Source organism: Anthonomus grandis, chromosome 1 (genome assembly GCF_022605725.1).
Source record: "Anthonomus grandis grandis chromosome 1, icAntGran1.3, whole genome shotgun sequence".
In the NCBI taxonomy this organism is placed as follows: Eukaryota; Metazoa; Arthropoda; class Insecta; order Coleoptera; family Curculionidae; genus Anthonomus; species Anthonomus grandis.
The window spans coordinates 13,690,660-13,709,630 of record NC_065546.1 but is presented as its reverse complement, the minus strand read 5'-3'; the positions used below and the strand labels follow the sequence as shown (position 1 = coordinate 13,709,630).

The window sequence follows — 18,971 nt, the reverse complement described above, 5'->3', positions numbered from 1 at the left end:
TAAACAATGAAAGTTGTTATTTATTTCCAGTCATTTTTCTCGTTTATATCTCTTAAGCGCTCGCCGTAAACATGACGAAGTTACCCATATAAATTTGACGTTGTTTTTATCTTTTACTGAAATATTTATATGTCTCTATAGTAGTTTCATTTATAAGAGTTACTTAAAGGGCTATTAAAAGGATTTGTTATTGAATAAACTTATTTTGAGTATACAAAATATTTTAGTGCATTTATTTTTTATTATTCTCCACATATTTTTCAGTTTTCACTACCATCAGCTCCTCTTCAGGTTGTTCGTTTTTTTCAGGCGAATTCCAGGGCTGTAACTCAGATTTGGCAATAAAAACATAGAGCAAGCCGCTTAGGAATAGCCAAGAACTAGATATCCAGAAGACTTTTTGCCATTGGGGTGTTGTTTGCTAATATTAAAAGAAAAACAACATATTTAAAAAATTATCTTAATAAATTTATTTTTGTTGACTTACATTTTGATATGTTAAATATCCTACAACTGCTGGTGTAAAAAATCCGACAAATGCTGCTGCTGTGTTTAGGAGCCCCATAAGAACAGCTAGGAAAGAAAAAAGTATATTAATAATCATATAATAAATATGTTTTTGTTTTGTATTATTGCTACAAAAAAATTAAAAGGAAAGGTTCTGTTGCCTTTTTTTTACAAATATCATTCTATTAGAGATAAAATATTTTTAACTGTGTAAAGAAGAAATTAAAAGAAAAAAAATCAGCGGAGACGGTTTACATACGTTAAATAAATTGCCAATTATTTTCAGCATACTTATAACCATTATTATATTTTCCCTCTTATTTGGCTTAAAATCCCTAATATGTACTACGTATAATATGTACTCCGAAGTCGCTCCCCATATCAGACGAGGCTCGACACCAGGCCCTTTCTCCGAAAGAACCTAGGCAACCAAGACCGGAGACCGAGGAAGCCCGAGACACGGGCATATGCAGATAGGTGTCGTCGCTAAATACAAATAAGGTCATAACAGTGCTGGTACATTAAAAGTGGTAAAACCTTGCAGAGGACAGTTTCTGTCCAATATTTTTTTAAGGAAAAAACCTGATGGTTCACATCGATTAATAAATAACCTAAAAAAGCTTAATAAATATATTAAAATTAATCATTTTAAAATAGAAGACCACAAAACTGTCATAAGACGTTAATAATAAGTAAAAATTGTTTTATGACTTCTTTAGATCTAAAAAATGCATATACCCTCGTTCTTATTCATAGTCTACACAAAAAATATTTAAGGTTTAAATTTAAAGGCCAGATCTATGAATTCAACTGCCTCCCATTTGGCCTTAACTGTGCTCCTCTGCTTTTTACGAAACTTATGAAGCCGGTCATAAGTTTTTTAAGAAATAAAGGCTTGGTTTCAGTTATTTATTTGAATGATTTTTTGTTAATAGGGAATTCATTTCAAGAATGTCGAAAAAATACTTTGGAAACAATAAGATTTTTAGAATCGTTGGGTTTCTTAAATAACGATGGTAAAAGCAATTTTTTCCCTAATCATATCAATGTAAATATCTAGGGTTCTATTATGATTCTGCAGAAATGACAGTCTCACTTCCAAAGGGAAACAGAGAAAAAATCAATAAATTAAATAAAAAATTTTCTTCAATAAAGATAAATAAAAATGAGAGACTTTGCTCAATTCATTGGCACATTAACCTCTGCTTGTCCTGCGGTTTGTTATGGTTGGCTTCACACAAAATTATTTGAACGTGAAAAGTTTTTAGCACTCCAAAGATCAGGTGGAAATTTTGACTCTACTATGTTTATTTCTCCAGACTTCTCAGATTAGTTTAAGTGTTTAACCCGAGAAATATGGAGTTGGTGTAAACAACGAAATCTATATATATTTGCCTCATACATAAAATCAAAAGACAACTTAGAAGCAGACCAAGAATCTCGCAAGTTAAAAATAGAAACAGAGTGGGAATTGAATAACTCTGCTTTTCAAACAATAATATGTACTTTTAAAACTCCTCAAGTTGACTTATTTGCATCTCGAAATAACAAAAAGTGTAAATGTTTTGTATCTTGGCTGAGAGATCCAGAAGCTTGGCAAGTAGATGCTTTTACTTTAGATTGGAAGAAATTTTATTTTTATGCATTTCCTCAGTTTTCCATAATTTTACGTGAACTCCAAAAAATTATATCTGACAAAGCTGAAGGAATTTTAGTTGTTCCTAACTGGACCTCTCAGCCATGGTATCCAGTATTTCTGTCTTTACTTACTGAACCCCCAATAATTTTTAAACCAGCAAAAAATTTAACCTTCTCCCTTGACAGATCGCCACACCCTCTATGGCCACACCTTACCCTGGTGGCAGGATCCTTATCCTACAAGCATTACAGAAAAACAAAGTCCCTCAGTCATCACTGAATGTGTGCCTATCCTCAATAACTGAGTCAACTATTAAACAATATGAGGTGAGTTTAAAATTATGGTGAAATTTTTGCCAACACAGTTTTATTAGCCCTCGCAACAGGGCAGAGAGTTCAAACATTAGCTAGCATTGAACTAGAAAACATTATGAAGACAGATAATAAATTAATCATTAATATAACTAAGAGGTTAAAAACGTCCGGCCTAAATAGACCTCAGCCAACATTAAATCTTCTCTTTTTTTCTCAGGATCCTGAAATATGTGTCGCTTCAACACTTTTGCTTTATTTAGATCATACAAAACCCATCAGAAACCCTCAGTTAAAAAATCTTTTCATTACATACAAAAAACCTCACCGAATGGCCACTTCTCAATCAATTAGTAGGTGGATTAAAACTAAACAATAGTGGTCTTGATACATCTTTATTTAAAGCGCACAGCACAAGACATGCAGCAACGTCTGCAGCAGCCCGAAAGGGCATTAGTTATGATACTATTAGATTATCGGCAGGCTGGACTGAAAAGTCCAAGACATTTGCAAAATTTTACCAACGTCCTTTAAAGACCACAGAAAATTTTGCAAATGCCATATTAAAATGTTAGTCATCTAGTTATGTATTTGTTAAGTTTATTAGGATTATTAGGACTAAGTTTATTAGGAGGAGTAAATAAACATGTATCTTTATAATGCTACCAGATTCATAATATTTGTGTTTTGTTTTTGTTTATACCAACTGTATATCATAAGTTTAAAGAAAATATACTTATTACGGTCAAAATATTACTTTTATTTCACTATTTATTAAGAGATAAAATAAATAACTAAAAATATTTTTAAGAATAATATAATATTAGTAATAAATCCATAGATTGGTTTTAAGTATTGTTGCAAACTCTTTAAATATCTACACTAATAATTTATTTATGAAGACGAGGCCGAATATAATTAAAAGATCAAACGAACTTACCTGAAGTGAAGTTTGATCTTAATTATATGAAGGCCTCGTCGAAATAAATTACACCCTCCCATTCCCAAAAATTCCCAAATGCAACAATACATTCAGAGTAAGTGGGACAATGCTTTAAAGGAATGAAGCATAAGAAGCGGGGACGGGGTACCCTCTAAGCAGCTGCGGGAGCGTGGGGGGCGAAAGTTCTTGAATTTTACTTTAAACTGTGTGATTCGATGCAGTAACCAGAGATACTACACTAATAATTTATTTCGACGAGGCCTTCATATAATTAAACTAACTAGAATTAATCGAACTTCACTTCAGGTAAGTTCGTTTGATCTTTTAATTATATGCTAATCTCATCACCAAAATAAAACAATATACCAATTTATAAAGGTTATGAATTATTTTGAATCATTGCTTTGTTTATGTAATAGTATTATATGATTATATAATATGTTCAGACCCTGTGTATCTGTCATGCAATTACCAGTGTTGTTAAGGGTAATATGTATTATTTTACTTAAATTTCATTAAAGATCCTTGGTACGATATCTTCTAATTTAGAAAAACAGATTGAGTAGATTTTAAGTTGTAAAAAGTCAATCTGCAATTAGGAAATTTATTAATTAAATGGTTTTGAACTCCTTCTGATTAACCAGATACATAGGGAAATTTAAATTACTTACAAACTTCTCTGGTGAATTAAACATTCCTATTTTTTTAGGTTAAATTGATTGATTATTCTATTAGCAAGTGACACAGCATCGTTATTTTTTTTAATATGCTTTTTATAATTTTTAAATTTTCAATTTTCAATAATTTAATTCTGTTATAAAAACTGTATAAAGTTCATCAATTTTATGCCTTAGGCAAGACAAGATAGTTTCTTTTACATACATTTTAATGAAGGCCAACTGGAAGGGTCCATAATGAAGTTTTTCCAGCACGGAGCTCGCTCACCCATCGCTGATCCATCTAATTGTTGGTAAAACATACCAATAAATTGAAAGTAACTATTATTGAATAAAAATGCAACAATTTCAATAATATATATTTTTGGAATCATTGCATAAGCACTAGTGTGTTGCCACCTGGTTTCTAGAATATTTAGAACTAAAGCTTTGGGAATATTTTTAAACAAAAAAGTAACATCTAGAGACATGAATATATGATTATAGGTTATTTTTAAATTTTTAGTGAATTCAGCAAATTCAAATAAGTTTTTCACATTATATAAAAACGTTGTTGTAACCCTAGCAAGAACATCATTAACAGAACATGCCAAATTATAGCATGGGGAATTTATGCAGCTAACTAGGGGCCTTGAACATAAATTATCTTTATGTGTTTTAGGTAATCCGTACAATTTGGGTGCTACACTGTTTCTTTTTAACTTATTAGATTGAAGTAAGTCAGTAAATCCGTTATCACACAATTTTTTTATCAAATTGTTAGCTATACTCTGAAACTTAGAAGTGGAATCCGATTTCATGGCCCTATAAATACTAATATCATACAAATTTCACTATTACCATACTCTATATAACCAATATACCATAGGTAAGGTATATTGGTTTCATCTGAAGTAATATTTCTAATTTCCCGGCGTATTTGTTCTTTTAAATCTTCTAAATTTGCTGGTTGAGTGACATATACTTCACTATTTAAGTGTCCCCATAAAAAGTAATCGAAGGGAGTTAAATCTGACGATCTATGTGGCCATTCAATGAACTCTTGTCTACCTATCCAACGATTTGGAAAAACTTCATCTAGATAATTGCGAATGGGTAGAGCATAGTGTAACGTGGCTCCATCTTGCTAAAAAAAATATCATGTTGGTGTATGTCGGGTTCTTCCAAATCCGGATACAGAGCGGAGATAAGACCATTTTGAAGAAAATACAAATACCTCTCACCAGTGAGAGTGTCATCAAAAAAGTAAGGTCCTAAAACACTTCTTTTCACATATTGACTTTTTAAGGGTGATGTGTATGAAATTTTGTGAACCAAGGAGGGTTTTTGGTCTGTTTACATGCCGTTTAGAGTTAACGTTGCTTTGTCAGAAAATATTATCCGTTTTACTAAATTATTGTTATCATTACACAATTGCTGCATTTGCTCACAAAATTCATTTCGGCGATTAAAATCATCTTTCGATCTTGAAATAGGAATATTTTTTAAGGGTAAAACTTTGCTTTTTTCAATACTTTATGCATAGTAGATTGCGATAAATTAACATATAGAATTCATAAGATTAAAAATGTTGTTTGCTAAACTTAACAATTTTTAAGAGATCTGTAAGAAATTGATTGGTTCTGCTTAATGATAAAATATATTATAGCCTTAATCGAATGGCGAATCCAAAAATCAATAACTGACCTATTTAAAGAATGTATTTTGATGAATTTTCGTACTTATTATAGCTTAATAACGTAAATATTCTAAAACAAATATTTTAAAATTTTAATTGTGTTAACAAAAACAAAATAATTAATTTTCTTCATACATCCACAAGATTTTTTAAAAGTACCGCTAAAAAAATCCACAAAAAATAATAAATGGAAAAGTAATCGAACTACTATATATGTACTTTAGCAAGAGACTCTCTTAAATTCTCAAGAAATAATTACAATATTGATTATACAGGGTGAGTTTTTTAAAGTGTTACAATGCGATATGTCAAAAACGGCTGCAAATTTTTTTTTTGGCATTTTGGTGACATTTCAAGTATACCGGGGGGCACTTTTTGTGATATTTTTGACATTTGTCCCTTCACCCCCCTAAGAGGGGGGGAGGGTCACTTCCTTATTTTAAATAGAATGACGTGTTTTTTATTTTTAAATACGAATCTACATAAGATATGAAGTCTGTTTACAAAAAATTTTTAAAATTGCTCTGCTGGTTACGGAATTATGATCAAAAATGTTTTAATTAAATTTAAAAATAATTCGAATATTTTACCATAATAACAGCCGATTGCCATGGAAATCCTACTGTTTATTTTACTAGTATGGATGGAAATGCAAATCCTAGTAACGGTAGGATTTCCATGGCAACATAACAAGCAGTGTCACATAAAAATTTTGACGTGTTATTAACAAGTAAATTGTGTTTAAAAAGAAAAAAATGGAAGCGAATTTCAGTGTAGAAGTAGATATGTTGTTAATTTTGGGGGAGTGCAGAAAAAATTATAGGGAGGCTGCAGTAGTGTGGGCCGAGAGGTTTCCGGATATTCCAAAATCTCATATGGACTGGAGACCAGAAGTCGTATGACTGGTAGTCTAAAAAGTAAACGACGAAATCGGATTAAAACGCAAACAGATGAAAATAAGGCAGTTGCTGTATTAGGAGCAGTAGCTCTGATTGATCCTCAAATCAGTACCAGGCGGCTTGCTTTAGATGCTGGAATTAGTCAATCATCAAATATAACAATTCTGCACCGGTACAAGTTTCATCCTTACCACATTACACTTCATCAAGAGCTTTACGGACATGATTTTGAGAATCGCATTAATTTTTGCACTTGGGGATTTCAACAAAAATGCGTGAAAATAACCATTTTTTGGGAAACGTTATTTTTTCTGATGAGGCTTCTTTTAATAATTGCGGGCAGGTAAGATTTAACTTATTTAAATTAGAACATATTCAAATTTTGATTGTTTGTTTTTCTAAAAGGTAAACAGGCACAACATGCATTACTGAGCAGCAAATAATCCTCACTGGATGAGAACTGTACCAAATCAACATCCCTGGTCTGTGAACGTATGGTTTGGTATTTTCGAGGATAGAGTTATTGGTCTGCATTTTTTCCAAGGTCATTTAAATGGACATGTCTACACAGATTTTTTAAGAAATCAGTTACCTCGTCTACTAAACCAAAATTTAAATCCTAACGTATGGTTTCAGCAGGACGGAGCTCCACCCCATTATGCCATACAGGCCCGTACTTATTTAAATGAGATTTTTGAAAACAGGTGGATTGGTCGAGGTGGTCCTGTCAACTATTTATAAAATCCTGTCAACTATATTTATAAAAGACAAAGTAATGGCTAGTGCACCTACAACTCCAGAGGATATGAAGAACAGGATTCGTTGTGCTTGTTCATTAGTGACACCAGCAATGTTACAGCGGGTACGAAACTCATGTCAAGAAAGGATAAGAAAGTGTTTGGAAGTCGAAGGCGGTCACTTCGAACAGCTCCTTAGGCATAATACATAGACGATAAATAGTTAAAAAGTAGGAAATAATTTGTTTTTATTGTAGTAGAATATTCGAATTATTTTTAAATTTAATCAAAACATTTTTGATCATAATTCCGTAACCAGCAAAGCAATTTTAAAAATTTTTTGTAAACAGACTTCATATTTTATGTAGATTCGTATTTAAGAATAAAAAACACGTCATTCCATTTAAAATAAGGAAGTGACCCTCCCCCCCTCTTAGGGGGGTGAAGGGACAAATGTCAAAAATATCACAAAAAGTGCCCCCCGGTATACTTGAAATGTCACCAAAATGTCAAAAAAAAATTTGCAGCCGTTTTTGACATATCGCATTGTAACACTTTAAAAAACTCACCCTGTATAAGCAAAGTATTGCAAAGTGAGCTAAAAATCTTTCAATCCTTAAGTGTTTATAAAGTAAACAAGTAATGGGTACTTGAGCCAGGAATTGCACACATTTTTTCCACTTTAAGTAGAAAAAAAAACTTTGATAATAATAAAATTTTTATTTATTTTAAAACCCAAAATATGTTATTTTAATGAAAATAGCATTATAATAAATTTTTTATACTTTAAAAACTTTATAAAGTTTTACCAAAAAACTAATTTAAGACTTATCTGGGGATAATTTAAGTTGAAAATGTTATCTGTAACTTCTCTTCCGAGTGCATCCCATCTCTACCTCAAAATATTTTAGGCAAATCATTTATATATAAGCATAATATAATTTACTTAACAAAATTGAATTTTCCTGTCTGCGATGTCTCTCATATATTTTATAAATCTCAGACCTCGAAGTTAATTATTGGTAAGTGATAGTTTGCGAGTTTAAAATTGGCATGAGAGGTCAGATATAGTAAGATTTTCATTTAAACCTACTGAATATATTCCTAAAATAAATATACTATATAACTAGTCAAATTTAAGGTCACTGTTTAGTTCTCTTTTCAAATTCATGTAACTTTTCTTTAAACTTTCTTCGCAAAAATTAATATTTTCAAAGAACTTTGATTATTCGGATATTAAATAGACACTCTGTATCAATTAAATCAAAATGTTTTTATTTGTTAAATATTTAAGAAACAGCATTAGTAATTAAAAATCATAATATAAAGAAATAAGGACTTACACCGCGATTCCTAAAACCGATCCACAAGATATGCATCATAAAGCATAACTGTGTGGTGCAGACCTTTAAAGCTAAACCTAAACAAATTAACAGCTACGTTGGTTCAGGGTGGAATACCAAGGCATAGAATTAATAACCAATAATTATTATTCTCCAGTCTTTAAAAATGAGGGAACAAAACGAAGCAACAAACAAACCGGTGCTGCGCGTCGCGCCGGCAACGCTAAAGAATAGGGCATCGTGGTGGCAAGGAGCAAGATATTAGGCTTGACAACAGGGCAGTGATGTTATCAATTAAAAAAATACAATTTAAAGATAATCAACAACTGGCAATGAGTTTTTTATATACTTAAAAAATTTGTACATAGATAAATGTGTTAGGCTATTTGGAAGCTCGTTCCATAACTGAACTGCAACATAATAAAAAGATTTTTTCAAGTCCATTTGTCATCAGTTTTATTGGACATTGTCCAATGACAACATCATGACAACATCACAATTGTCAAATGATTAATGCAGAAGTTTACAATATATCATATAATACTATTTTTTTCACAATAATTGTTTAAGTCTAGATTTAAATATTACTTGACAAATTTTTAAAACTATCAGGCAAACATTATAAATACTTACTATACATAAACACAATACAATACATAAACACCCTAATGCAATTATAGTAAGGACTTCTTTTAAACATTATCGTTCGGTGTGAGGGAATTCTAAGACTATTACATTGCCTTGTTGTCATTACATTATAGATATGTGAATTTTTTTGAAAGGACGTAAAATGAGTTCTTGCTATCATGGAAATTTTCAAAATATATAAGCATGACACTGTCAATATTTTATGTATTTGAAATTGTGATTGATAAGATTCGGTATTTCAGTCCTAGCATGCATCCTATTATGGGCTAATATGACTTTATCTAAACCAGCTGAGTTGTACCAAAATATTAAACTGTACTGAATAAGTCATTGTACAGGGTGGCCAAATAAGCGAGGTAAGCGGCTGTATCTCAGGACCTGTACATCTGCCAACAATGAAATTTTTTTTTATTATTATAAAAGTGGCCATGAGAAAATTCTGGAAATTATTTTTAAGTTCCGTATTTCACCGCAAGAGGGCGCAACTAAGAATTAAATAAAAGAAACGTCCTTTTCTCCGAAAACTTAAATATTAACTTATACTTTTGATATTATTTTTAGTAAGCCTAGATAATTTGCTATAATTTTGGTTTATGAATTATTGACGTACGAACGATAGTAGGGGTGGGGGAAGCTATTGAAAGTGGAATTATTAAAATCGGTGTAAATTCTAAACCACTTATTCGATTTGAGCAATTCAAAATTTATTTGCAAGATAAATATAGCTGCTTTAAGTCTGATCTCATCACTACCCTGTAGTTCCTAATAAAACCGCCAGAGGGCACAATTTGTAATAATTCCAGTTTTTTTCATTTGGCTCCAAAAATTCAAATTAAATGGTATATTTTTGACATCCTATTTAAAAAGTAAATAAAATTTGCAAAAGTACTGTGAAAACCGCTCGATGATATCTTTGCTCATTTTAAAGTTATAGCGAATTAAAGTTTTTTACGCACCGGGCCTAAACTTACGTACCGCCATCTAGTGCCTCGCCTAAAAATCTCTAATTAATATTACCACAACTTATTACCACAACTAGGATACTATGATGTTGTCATAATTAATAAATTATGAAAGTAATAATTGATTGATAAATTATAATAATATAATTATATTATTGCACCACGGATTCTGTTTTCCATATCCTGTCTTGTTGTAGGTGGAGTTTGGTACACAATATCTTTTAAACGACCCCATAAGTAAAAGTCTAGGCATGTTAAGTCGGGTGACCTGGCCGGCCAAGGATATAGACTCCCCCTTCCGATCCAGCGCCCTTGAAAGTAATTATTTATATGAAGGCTCACCAAACGGGAAAAATGTGCTGGGCACTCGTCCAATTGGAAATACATGGTCCGTCTTACTTCCAATGTCAAATCTTCCATTAAAATAGGCAAGGAATTTGTTAAAAAATGCAAAAAAACATTACCGGTTAATGTGCCATCAAAAAAATAAGGACCAATAATTTTCATTCCGATAATGCCACACCACACGTTTACACTCCAGCGGCCTTGGTGCTGGACTTCTCGCATCCAACGAGGATTTTCAACCGACCAATAATGCATATTATGTCTGTTGACTTTCCCATCGCTACAAAAAGTGGCTTCATCGGTCCACAGAATCTGTGACAAAAAATCCCTGTTTTCGCGAATCATTACTAGTATCCATTAGCAAAAATCAATTCGGCGCTGAAAATCATATTCGTTTAGAGCTTGGTGTAGGATTATATAAAAAGGGTGTAGCCTTAAAATAAAAAGAAATGCCTATATTCGAGAAGAAAATTATAATAAAAAGATGTATTACCTGTGGTCTTTAAGTATATTTTGAATAGTAGTTCGAGCTATTCCCAAATCTAAAGATAACGCACGAGTTCCAATATGCCTATTAAACTCTACGTAGGCCAACACATTAATAATGTTTTTTTCAGTTCTTCCAGTAGAGCGACGCCTTCTAAATTTGGGCCGACTAAAACTCCCAGTATCGCGTAGTCGCTGTACCAACCGTGGAAAAATTCTTCTGCCATAATGGCGGCGATCTGGATAGCGAAGGGCATACTGTCTTTCAGCTATTTCTGCATTTTGAAAGCACTCAAAGAAAACCGCAATCAAATCCACAGCTTCATTATTTGTTAAAGGCATTTTACAAAAAATCGAGCAAAGAAAATTGAAAACAGATTTAAACTGGCCGTCTAATAAATATTTGACATTTCCATACAATCCTTTTTAAAAGTTTCTTTTGTTTTTGCCGCCTACTATACCTTAACTAGACATTCTAAGGCCGAGCGCTAGATGGCGGTATATAAGTTTGGACTCGGTGCGTAAAAGACTTTAATTCGCTATAACTTTTAAACAAGCAAAGATATCATCGTGCGGTTTTCACAGTATTTTTGCAAATTTTATCTACTTTTTAAATATGATGTCACAAATCTACCATTCGATTTGAATTTTTGGAGCAAAATAAAAAAAACTGGAATTATTACAAATTGCGCCGTCTGGCGGTTTTATTAGGAACTATAGGGCAGTGATGAGATCAGACTTTTAAAGCAGCTACATTTATCTTGCAAATAAATTGTGAATCGCTTAAATCGAATAAGTGGTTTAGAATTTACACCGATTTTAATGATTCCACTTTCAATAGCTTCCCCCACCCCTACTATCGTTCGTACGTCAATGATTCATAAAACTAAAATTATAGCAAATTATCTAGGCTTACTAAAAATAATATCAAAAGTATAAGTTAATACTTAAGTTTTCGGAGAAAAAGACGTTTCTTTTATTTAATTTTTAGTTGCGCCCTCTTGCGGTGAAATACGGAACTTAAAAATAATTTCCAGAATTTTCTCACAGCCACGTTTATAATAATAAAAAAAATTCCATTGTTGCCAGATGTACAGGTCCTGAGATACAGCTTACCTCGCTTATTTGGCCACCCTGTACATGTGCATAATAGTACGATAATAAAGACTCCAAACACAACTGGTCGCACAAATACCTTATTACATAACAAGCTCTGTACATTTTCCCGGTTAACGCTTCAATATCTCCAGAAAAGTTCCCGATCAATTAACACTCCCAGAAACTTACTCTCTGGAACCTGAGGGATACTTTTACCCTCTAAGGATGCATAAAGCGACCTATCATGTCTGTATGAGACAATTTTTTTTTTCGAGATATTAAGTTTCAGCCCATTCTCGCGGCACCATCTTGACATTTCGGTTATGGCAATGCTTATTTTCTTTGCCACTATGGATTCATTTTCGGCAATAAGAATACAAGACGTGTCATCAGCAAACTGGAAAACTGAATTAGAGGCTATTACTTCAATTAACTCATTTACAAACATCAGAAATAAAACAGGCCCCAATATAGATTCCTGAGGAACATCTAAGGAAATATAATCTATCATGTCAAAGGCTTTTGACAAATCAAAAAAAACGCTTGCGTTTGTACTTATTGTACTTATTATTTTATCAATTATCTCTGTATTTATTAATTAAAAATTTAACTGTGTATTTATGCGGGGAAATTTATTAGAATTATAAAAGTTCATTATATCATCGGAGTCATATCAGGAACACTTACATATTAATTATTAAGTAATGAAGAGTTTGCTACATCCGAAGGCACATCATACACTACGTTTTTAGAAGATAAATTTAGCTTATTTACAGTTCACCAACATTCTCTACCCCCTGTAGTAGATAATAAGTTAAAATATGCACATTTTTTTCTCGAATAATGGTATGTTTTGTAAAATTTCGCAAATTTTTGTAATAATTTCAGTGAGCTTGAATTTTATTATTTCATATTACATATCTTCGATGTGCTTTGTCTGTGAGATTTATTAATAGTTTAATGGTTGTTATTATCTATGGCGTAAATGGTTTAATTTTAATTTTTTTCGTTTAAGAGGAACATGTTTGTTAAGTAGATACAAAATGTTCTTATTACAAAAGTCTAATTTGCTGTTTGTCTAAAATATAAAACTATATGCTGGGTGTCTAAAATATATTATCCTAATTTAATTGCTACACATTACTCTAAAATTTTTTTTTATTTTTTTTTAAGCCCTCATTATCAAAATGTATTGAAAAAAAAATCTTACGTAAGGTTTTTTTTTTGGTTTCTTTTTATTTAGTTTCCTTTTTTGTTGCTTTTTCTTGAGGATGTATTACTTCAAAGTGCCTCTTGCAGAGGTACTTTTGAGAAACGGTTTTTATAATCGAGATAGATTCCTATTTGCTAACTTCACTTACATCATAAGTACAACTGTTTTGTAATTTTTGATATTGGCAAATTAACGTTTTGAAACTTGACCCATGAAATATATAAAAAGTCAATAAAATTGTTAACGTTGGATGTCGGAGGTCTATATATTGATGTATATAAAGTGTTTTTTTAATTTAAGTTTTATACTAATTAATTCATAATCAATTGGGGTAGCATTTATTAATTATTAAATGTAATACATTAAATGGTAATGTTTCTTTATATAAATTCCCATCCCATCGTATTGTTCTATGTATGTGTTCTTTAAGTTAAAGTTTTAGCCTGAACACCTATTTAGAAAAACATTAATTTTAAAAAACCAAACTATGTAAGCAGCATTACTTTTTAGCACTGGCTGCGTTGACTATGTATTTAAGGATTTTATAGTAAAACACATATATCTCCTCCCCCATAAATAAAATATACGACAATGCCTGTGGAATCTCAAAAGAAAGAATGTTTTACTGCCCGAAACAGCACTTTTGTTTTGTTTTGCTGATCGTAGCGCATTAAAAAAATTATCTAAGTTATCTGCTTATATTTATGGTTAAGATTAAGTCACAATAGAATATTAACTTTATTAAAAAAAAAATAAATTTTATTGGAAATAAGTAAAAATACAAATAGTATTCTCGTTATATTTGATATTCGCATATATGAAAGTTGATAAATATCAACAATAAATATCAAATATTGAATCAAATAGTGTATATATATCAATATTATTAGAATTTTATATATAATTTTTTTTAAATGTCTTAATTAATGTATGCGTTAAATATAATTAAAATCTAATGAATTAAAGAACAAGATCATCTTTAGAATTATGTCAATATTTTTAAAAGTACATCTTCTTTTTATTGGACAACTAACATTATAGTTGTACAGGGTACCACAACTAATTATTAAAAAAAATAACCAAAGCATCACCATATGCTTTAATTATTTTTCTTTCGTGTTGACGCATCTTTACGAAAAAATAATTGTTGATTAAAGTTATTTATTACTTTCTGTATTAATTTTTAATATTTAATAATTAAGTTTAAATAAATGTCACATATCTGACCTTTAATGACAATTTTAAACTTGGAATCTATTAAGTTACCAACAATTAACTTTGAGACCTGAAATTTGCGAGATATACGATGAGAGATATGGCAGACAGTCAAACTCAATTTTGTTAAGTGAATTATGTTGCGCTAACATATATGCGATTTACCCGAAAATGTTTCTAGGTCGAGCCGAGATGCATTCAGGAGAGAAGTTGCCTTGAAATTTTTGGCTTAAATTACCCCGGAAAAGCTTCAATATTACCTTTATAATTAAACCTAAAATATAAAAACCAGTGTAAAATATTTATTATGGTTTTAAATTCATTGAATTAATTTATTTTGGGTTATAAAAATAACTCATATTATTAATATATTGATTTTGTAAATCATATAAAACAAGCCGATATATAAATATATATAATTTAGAAAAAAAGCCAAGAACAATTTAAAAAAAAAGATGAAGTTTGACTCCGAAAATGTACAATTGAAAAATCTTATATACTACCACTGTTGTCCGCAGAAGACCATGCAAAACGTACAAACGGAAATACATATATTATATAAATAAAAATATAAATATATATGTGTTATAAATTTTGACCATGCCACTAAAACAATAAAAAAAAATTTGTTTAAAAGAGCCCTCCGATAAAGCTTTTAGATCTGCAGGAATGTCATTCTCAAGCCGATAAAAATGATAAGAAAAGGATCGCTGGAAAAAAATGGTCTTGTGAGGTGGTGGGGTTATTAACCCCTTCAATCTTAAATTTAAGTTGTGAACGTCGGTTTAATATTTAACATTTTCTAGCAAGTAGGGAAGATACTAATTAATTATAATTTTTTAAAATAAATCCAAAGAATGTAATTTGCGTCCGTCTCTTCACCTTGGTTAACCAGTTACAGTCTTTCAATTTTTGAGAAACTGGCTCATAATTTTAAATTCCATAGATGTATAATAATATAGGCAATTATTAAATTAAGCAAAATGTTTGTACTCGTTTTTTTTTGTATTTCAGTGAAATCTAAGCAAGGTAAGTAAACCACATCACGAAAGTCAAAAATGGCTCAAAACTAAGGTGTCAGTCAGCTTAAGTTTTAAAGATTGCGATAGTAAATACCTGTGAGGATAAAGTAACTTTTCTTATGGTTTTAGTATGGAATTTAAAGCGCACCTCAACTTCCAGATACAAGCCTAAACTTTGTGAAACTTTTTCACATGATAAAGAATCATAACCTATGCTTATGGTTACAAAATATTCAACACTTTCCTTGCTTCTACCAAAAATCATTAAGATGGGTTAATAAGAAGATTATGACGATTTGAATATGATAAAAATGTAGTTAGATCCTCATTGATAAATTTATTTGCATTAATATATTTAGATAAAAGAAAAGAATAATAAAGCTATGTATCATTGCATATTGGTGTACCTTGCAGAATCTTAGGCAATTAGTAAAGTTATTAGTACAAATATTAAATAGTAGCCTTGTGGAATACCATAATTTACCCTGTCATGTTCCTATCTGCCATCTAATGTTTTAACAAACTGAAGTCTATTTAAAATATAATCCATTAAAATTACAAATGCGTGCTTTGAAAACCTAATAAAATTTAGGATTGAAGAAAAGAGTTTATGGTTTATAGTGTTACATATCGTAGAGAAGTCTAACAGAATTAAAGCTGTGCATTTGCTCTCATTTGCAGTCCTATTTATATCATCAGTTATGTTAATTAATACGGTTGCAGAACTAAAACCAGAGCAAAAACCAGATTGGTACCGAGGGAGAATTTTATACAGATTTAAATGATCAGATATTTATATAAACATTATTTTTTCAAGAGCTTTTGCCTTGCTTGTAAAGATACTTACCCGCCGCAAATAATTAGGTCCTGAAACTGGATTTTTTTTGAGTAGAGGAATACCGCAGGAAATTTTCTTCAAACATTCTGGAAAAACAGAATGTTTGAAGCAGGAATTTATTATATTGTTAAGGTTTGGCATTATCACTGAACACAAGTGCAGCATTTCAAAATTAATAAAGTCCGAGCCGGTAGCCATTGATTTTACTTTAAACGGATATTTTTTGACTTTCGATATAGTGACTGTCCTAAAACTAAAGAATGATTCAAATCAACAGTTCCTATTATTTTTGTAGTTATTATATAGCAGTTGATATAAGGTTTATATAAAGTTTGATATAAGATTTTAGAGGCGCTGAGTAAATAGATTTTACTTGAGAGTCTTTTTAATACTTTTTAAATTAAATGTTGATATAAATTCAGGTTTGACCTCCAAGTCTTGGAGGATAAATGTAAGGATATTGCTAGTAAAAGATTTGATTCACAATAAACGTTGAGAAGAAATTGAAAATGATTAACAGTTAATCATCTACTATTAAACGTCACTAGTTACTACCTAGTGATGATAGATATTTCATCGAGAAGAAAGTAAAAAAGTCTATGGAAATTGAGGTTTTTGTACGAAAATGTATTATCTGTCAGTCAGAATAGCTTAGATTTTTTGAAAAATATATTTTTAAGCGGCACTAGCACATCAAAAACATGAAGTATAGTTTCATTAAGATATTGAATTTATAATTCATGTAATTCAAGTAAGCAATATTATCGAATTGTGAAATTGCCAAAAAGTATTTAAGTAAGACTTCATTAATACGCTTAAGATTTCTAAGGCTTATAGTTTTACTGTCAGATTTATAGCTATCTAAATATATAGGGCAATATACCAAAAAATGATTTGAAATTGCGACATTAACGGTGCCAAAACTTCTAGCTTGAAGACCTTCTGAAGTCAATATTATATCTAACAAGGTAATAGATGTGGCAGCTACTCGAGTCGGGACTCTCATGGAATCGTGTAGATAGATAATTAAATGAAAATGAAACCCTAATATAAAAATAAACACCTCTACCTCTTGACTGATTATCATTTCTTATAAGATAAGATCAACTTATACCAACCATACTATAATAACTTTAAAGAAGGTATATTTCTAGGTCTCTGAACTACTCAAAAACATCACACTCTTTACTATTCAACAGATCTAGTATATTCGCATGGTGATTGAATAGCGAACGCACGTTCAAATACGCAACGTTAAATTTCCTTATGTCGATATGGCTCAAATTGGTTTATAAAAAATAAATAAATAAAATATTCTGCGGTGACAACGAACAAGAAAGTATTTAAACGAAGTAGTACTATTATACAAATACGATAAGTTGAAACCCACCAATAACTGAGAACTAAAGAAAATATAACAATAAAAAAAATAAAATAAAATATTAATATATATTAACAAGGATAATATTTTTTTTAAAATAAAGTGAAAATGCTTGCTACACCAGGATATTATTTTAATATGTTGATGACATTCTTCTGATTTTATGTTTACCATTTTCCCACTAGCCTTGGAATAGATTTTGCCACCCACGGTCCAGACGGTTTCCTTTCCCAGTTTTTTTTTCGCAAAATTTTGTAGATCTAACCTCTCTTTTACCAAATCTTCAGTAATAGCAATTTTGGAGTGTTTCACTTCTTCTTTCAAAAAAACGCTTGGTTTCTTTCTTACATACTTCCGAATTTAACTATGACTGCTCTGGGTCTTAGTTTGTTGAATTTACCCTTCCAAAAACATTATGTGATATTGCTATTGGTTAGGTCTAGATTAGTCCTTATAGTATTTTGTATGGTCTAGTTTAGAATTTTGTTCCAGATACATAACTCTACTTTTTAAATTCATGTTCACCTGACAGGCATTAAATTCTTCTTCAATAAGTTTAATTTTTGTGTTTATTACACAATACGCTCTTCAAACTCTTTGGTAACGTTATCGACGACTTATTTTGCGGTAGCTTCTATAAGTATAGAATTTTGCATTATTTGGGTTATTATTTCTGTCGACATTTCTTTAAATATTCTTTTGATTTCTTTTAATTGACGACCAGAAAAAACGCTTATGATGCAAAAAACTATATTACGTTAATTTACTATTTCTAGGCCTTATTAAGCAGTCAAATTTTACTTAAATCCTATGTACTTATTAATGCAATCACTGGAAAACTTTAGGCAATAATTAGTCGTTGTATCTATAGACATTAAGTTTTATATAGGAGCAGCTACTTCTTCTAATTTTGAAACTTAAAAAAATGCAATTAAAAGCAATTAGTGTATTGTAAGATAATATTATTACCAGCACATTGACTGAAAATACATACATCGTGAAGTATGTATGAACATTTTAAACACAAAA

At 30.7% G+C, this 18,971-nt stretch overlaps 1 protein-coding gene across 1 annotated transcript in view; it reads right to left on the bottom strand.

The window, feature by feature from the left end:
- Positions 1–212: 212 nt before the first annotated feature.
- The window catches only part of LOC126739390 (sialin), a 75,815-nt gene continuing 57,056 nt past the window's right edge, over positions 213–18,971 (bottom strand). Inside the window, exons 10-11 of the mRNA XM_050445055.1 lie at positions 488–573; positions 213–421 (exon numbers count right to left, since the gene is read on the bottom strand). Coding sequence (XP_050301012.1) covers positions 233–421; positions 488–573 — 275 coding nt within the window. The 3' untranslated portion in view covers positions 213–232. The remainder of the gene's footprint in view (positions 422–487; positions 574–18,971) is intronic.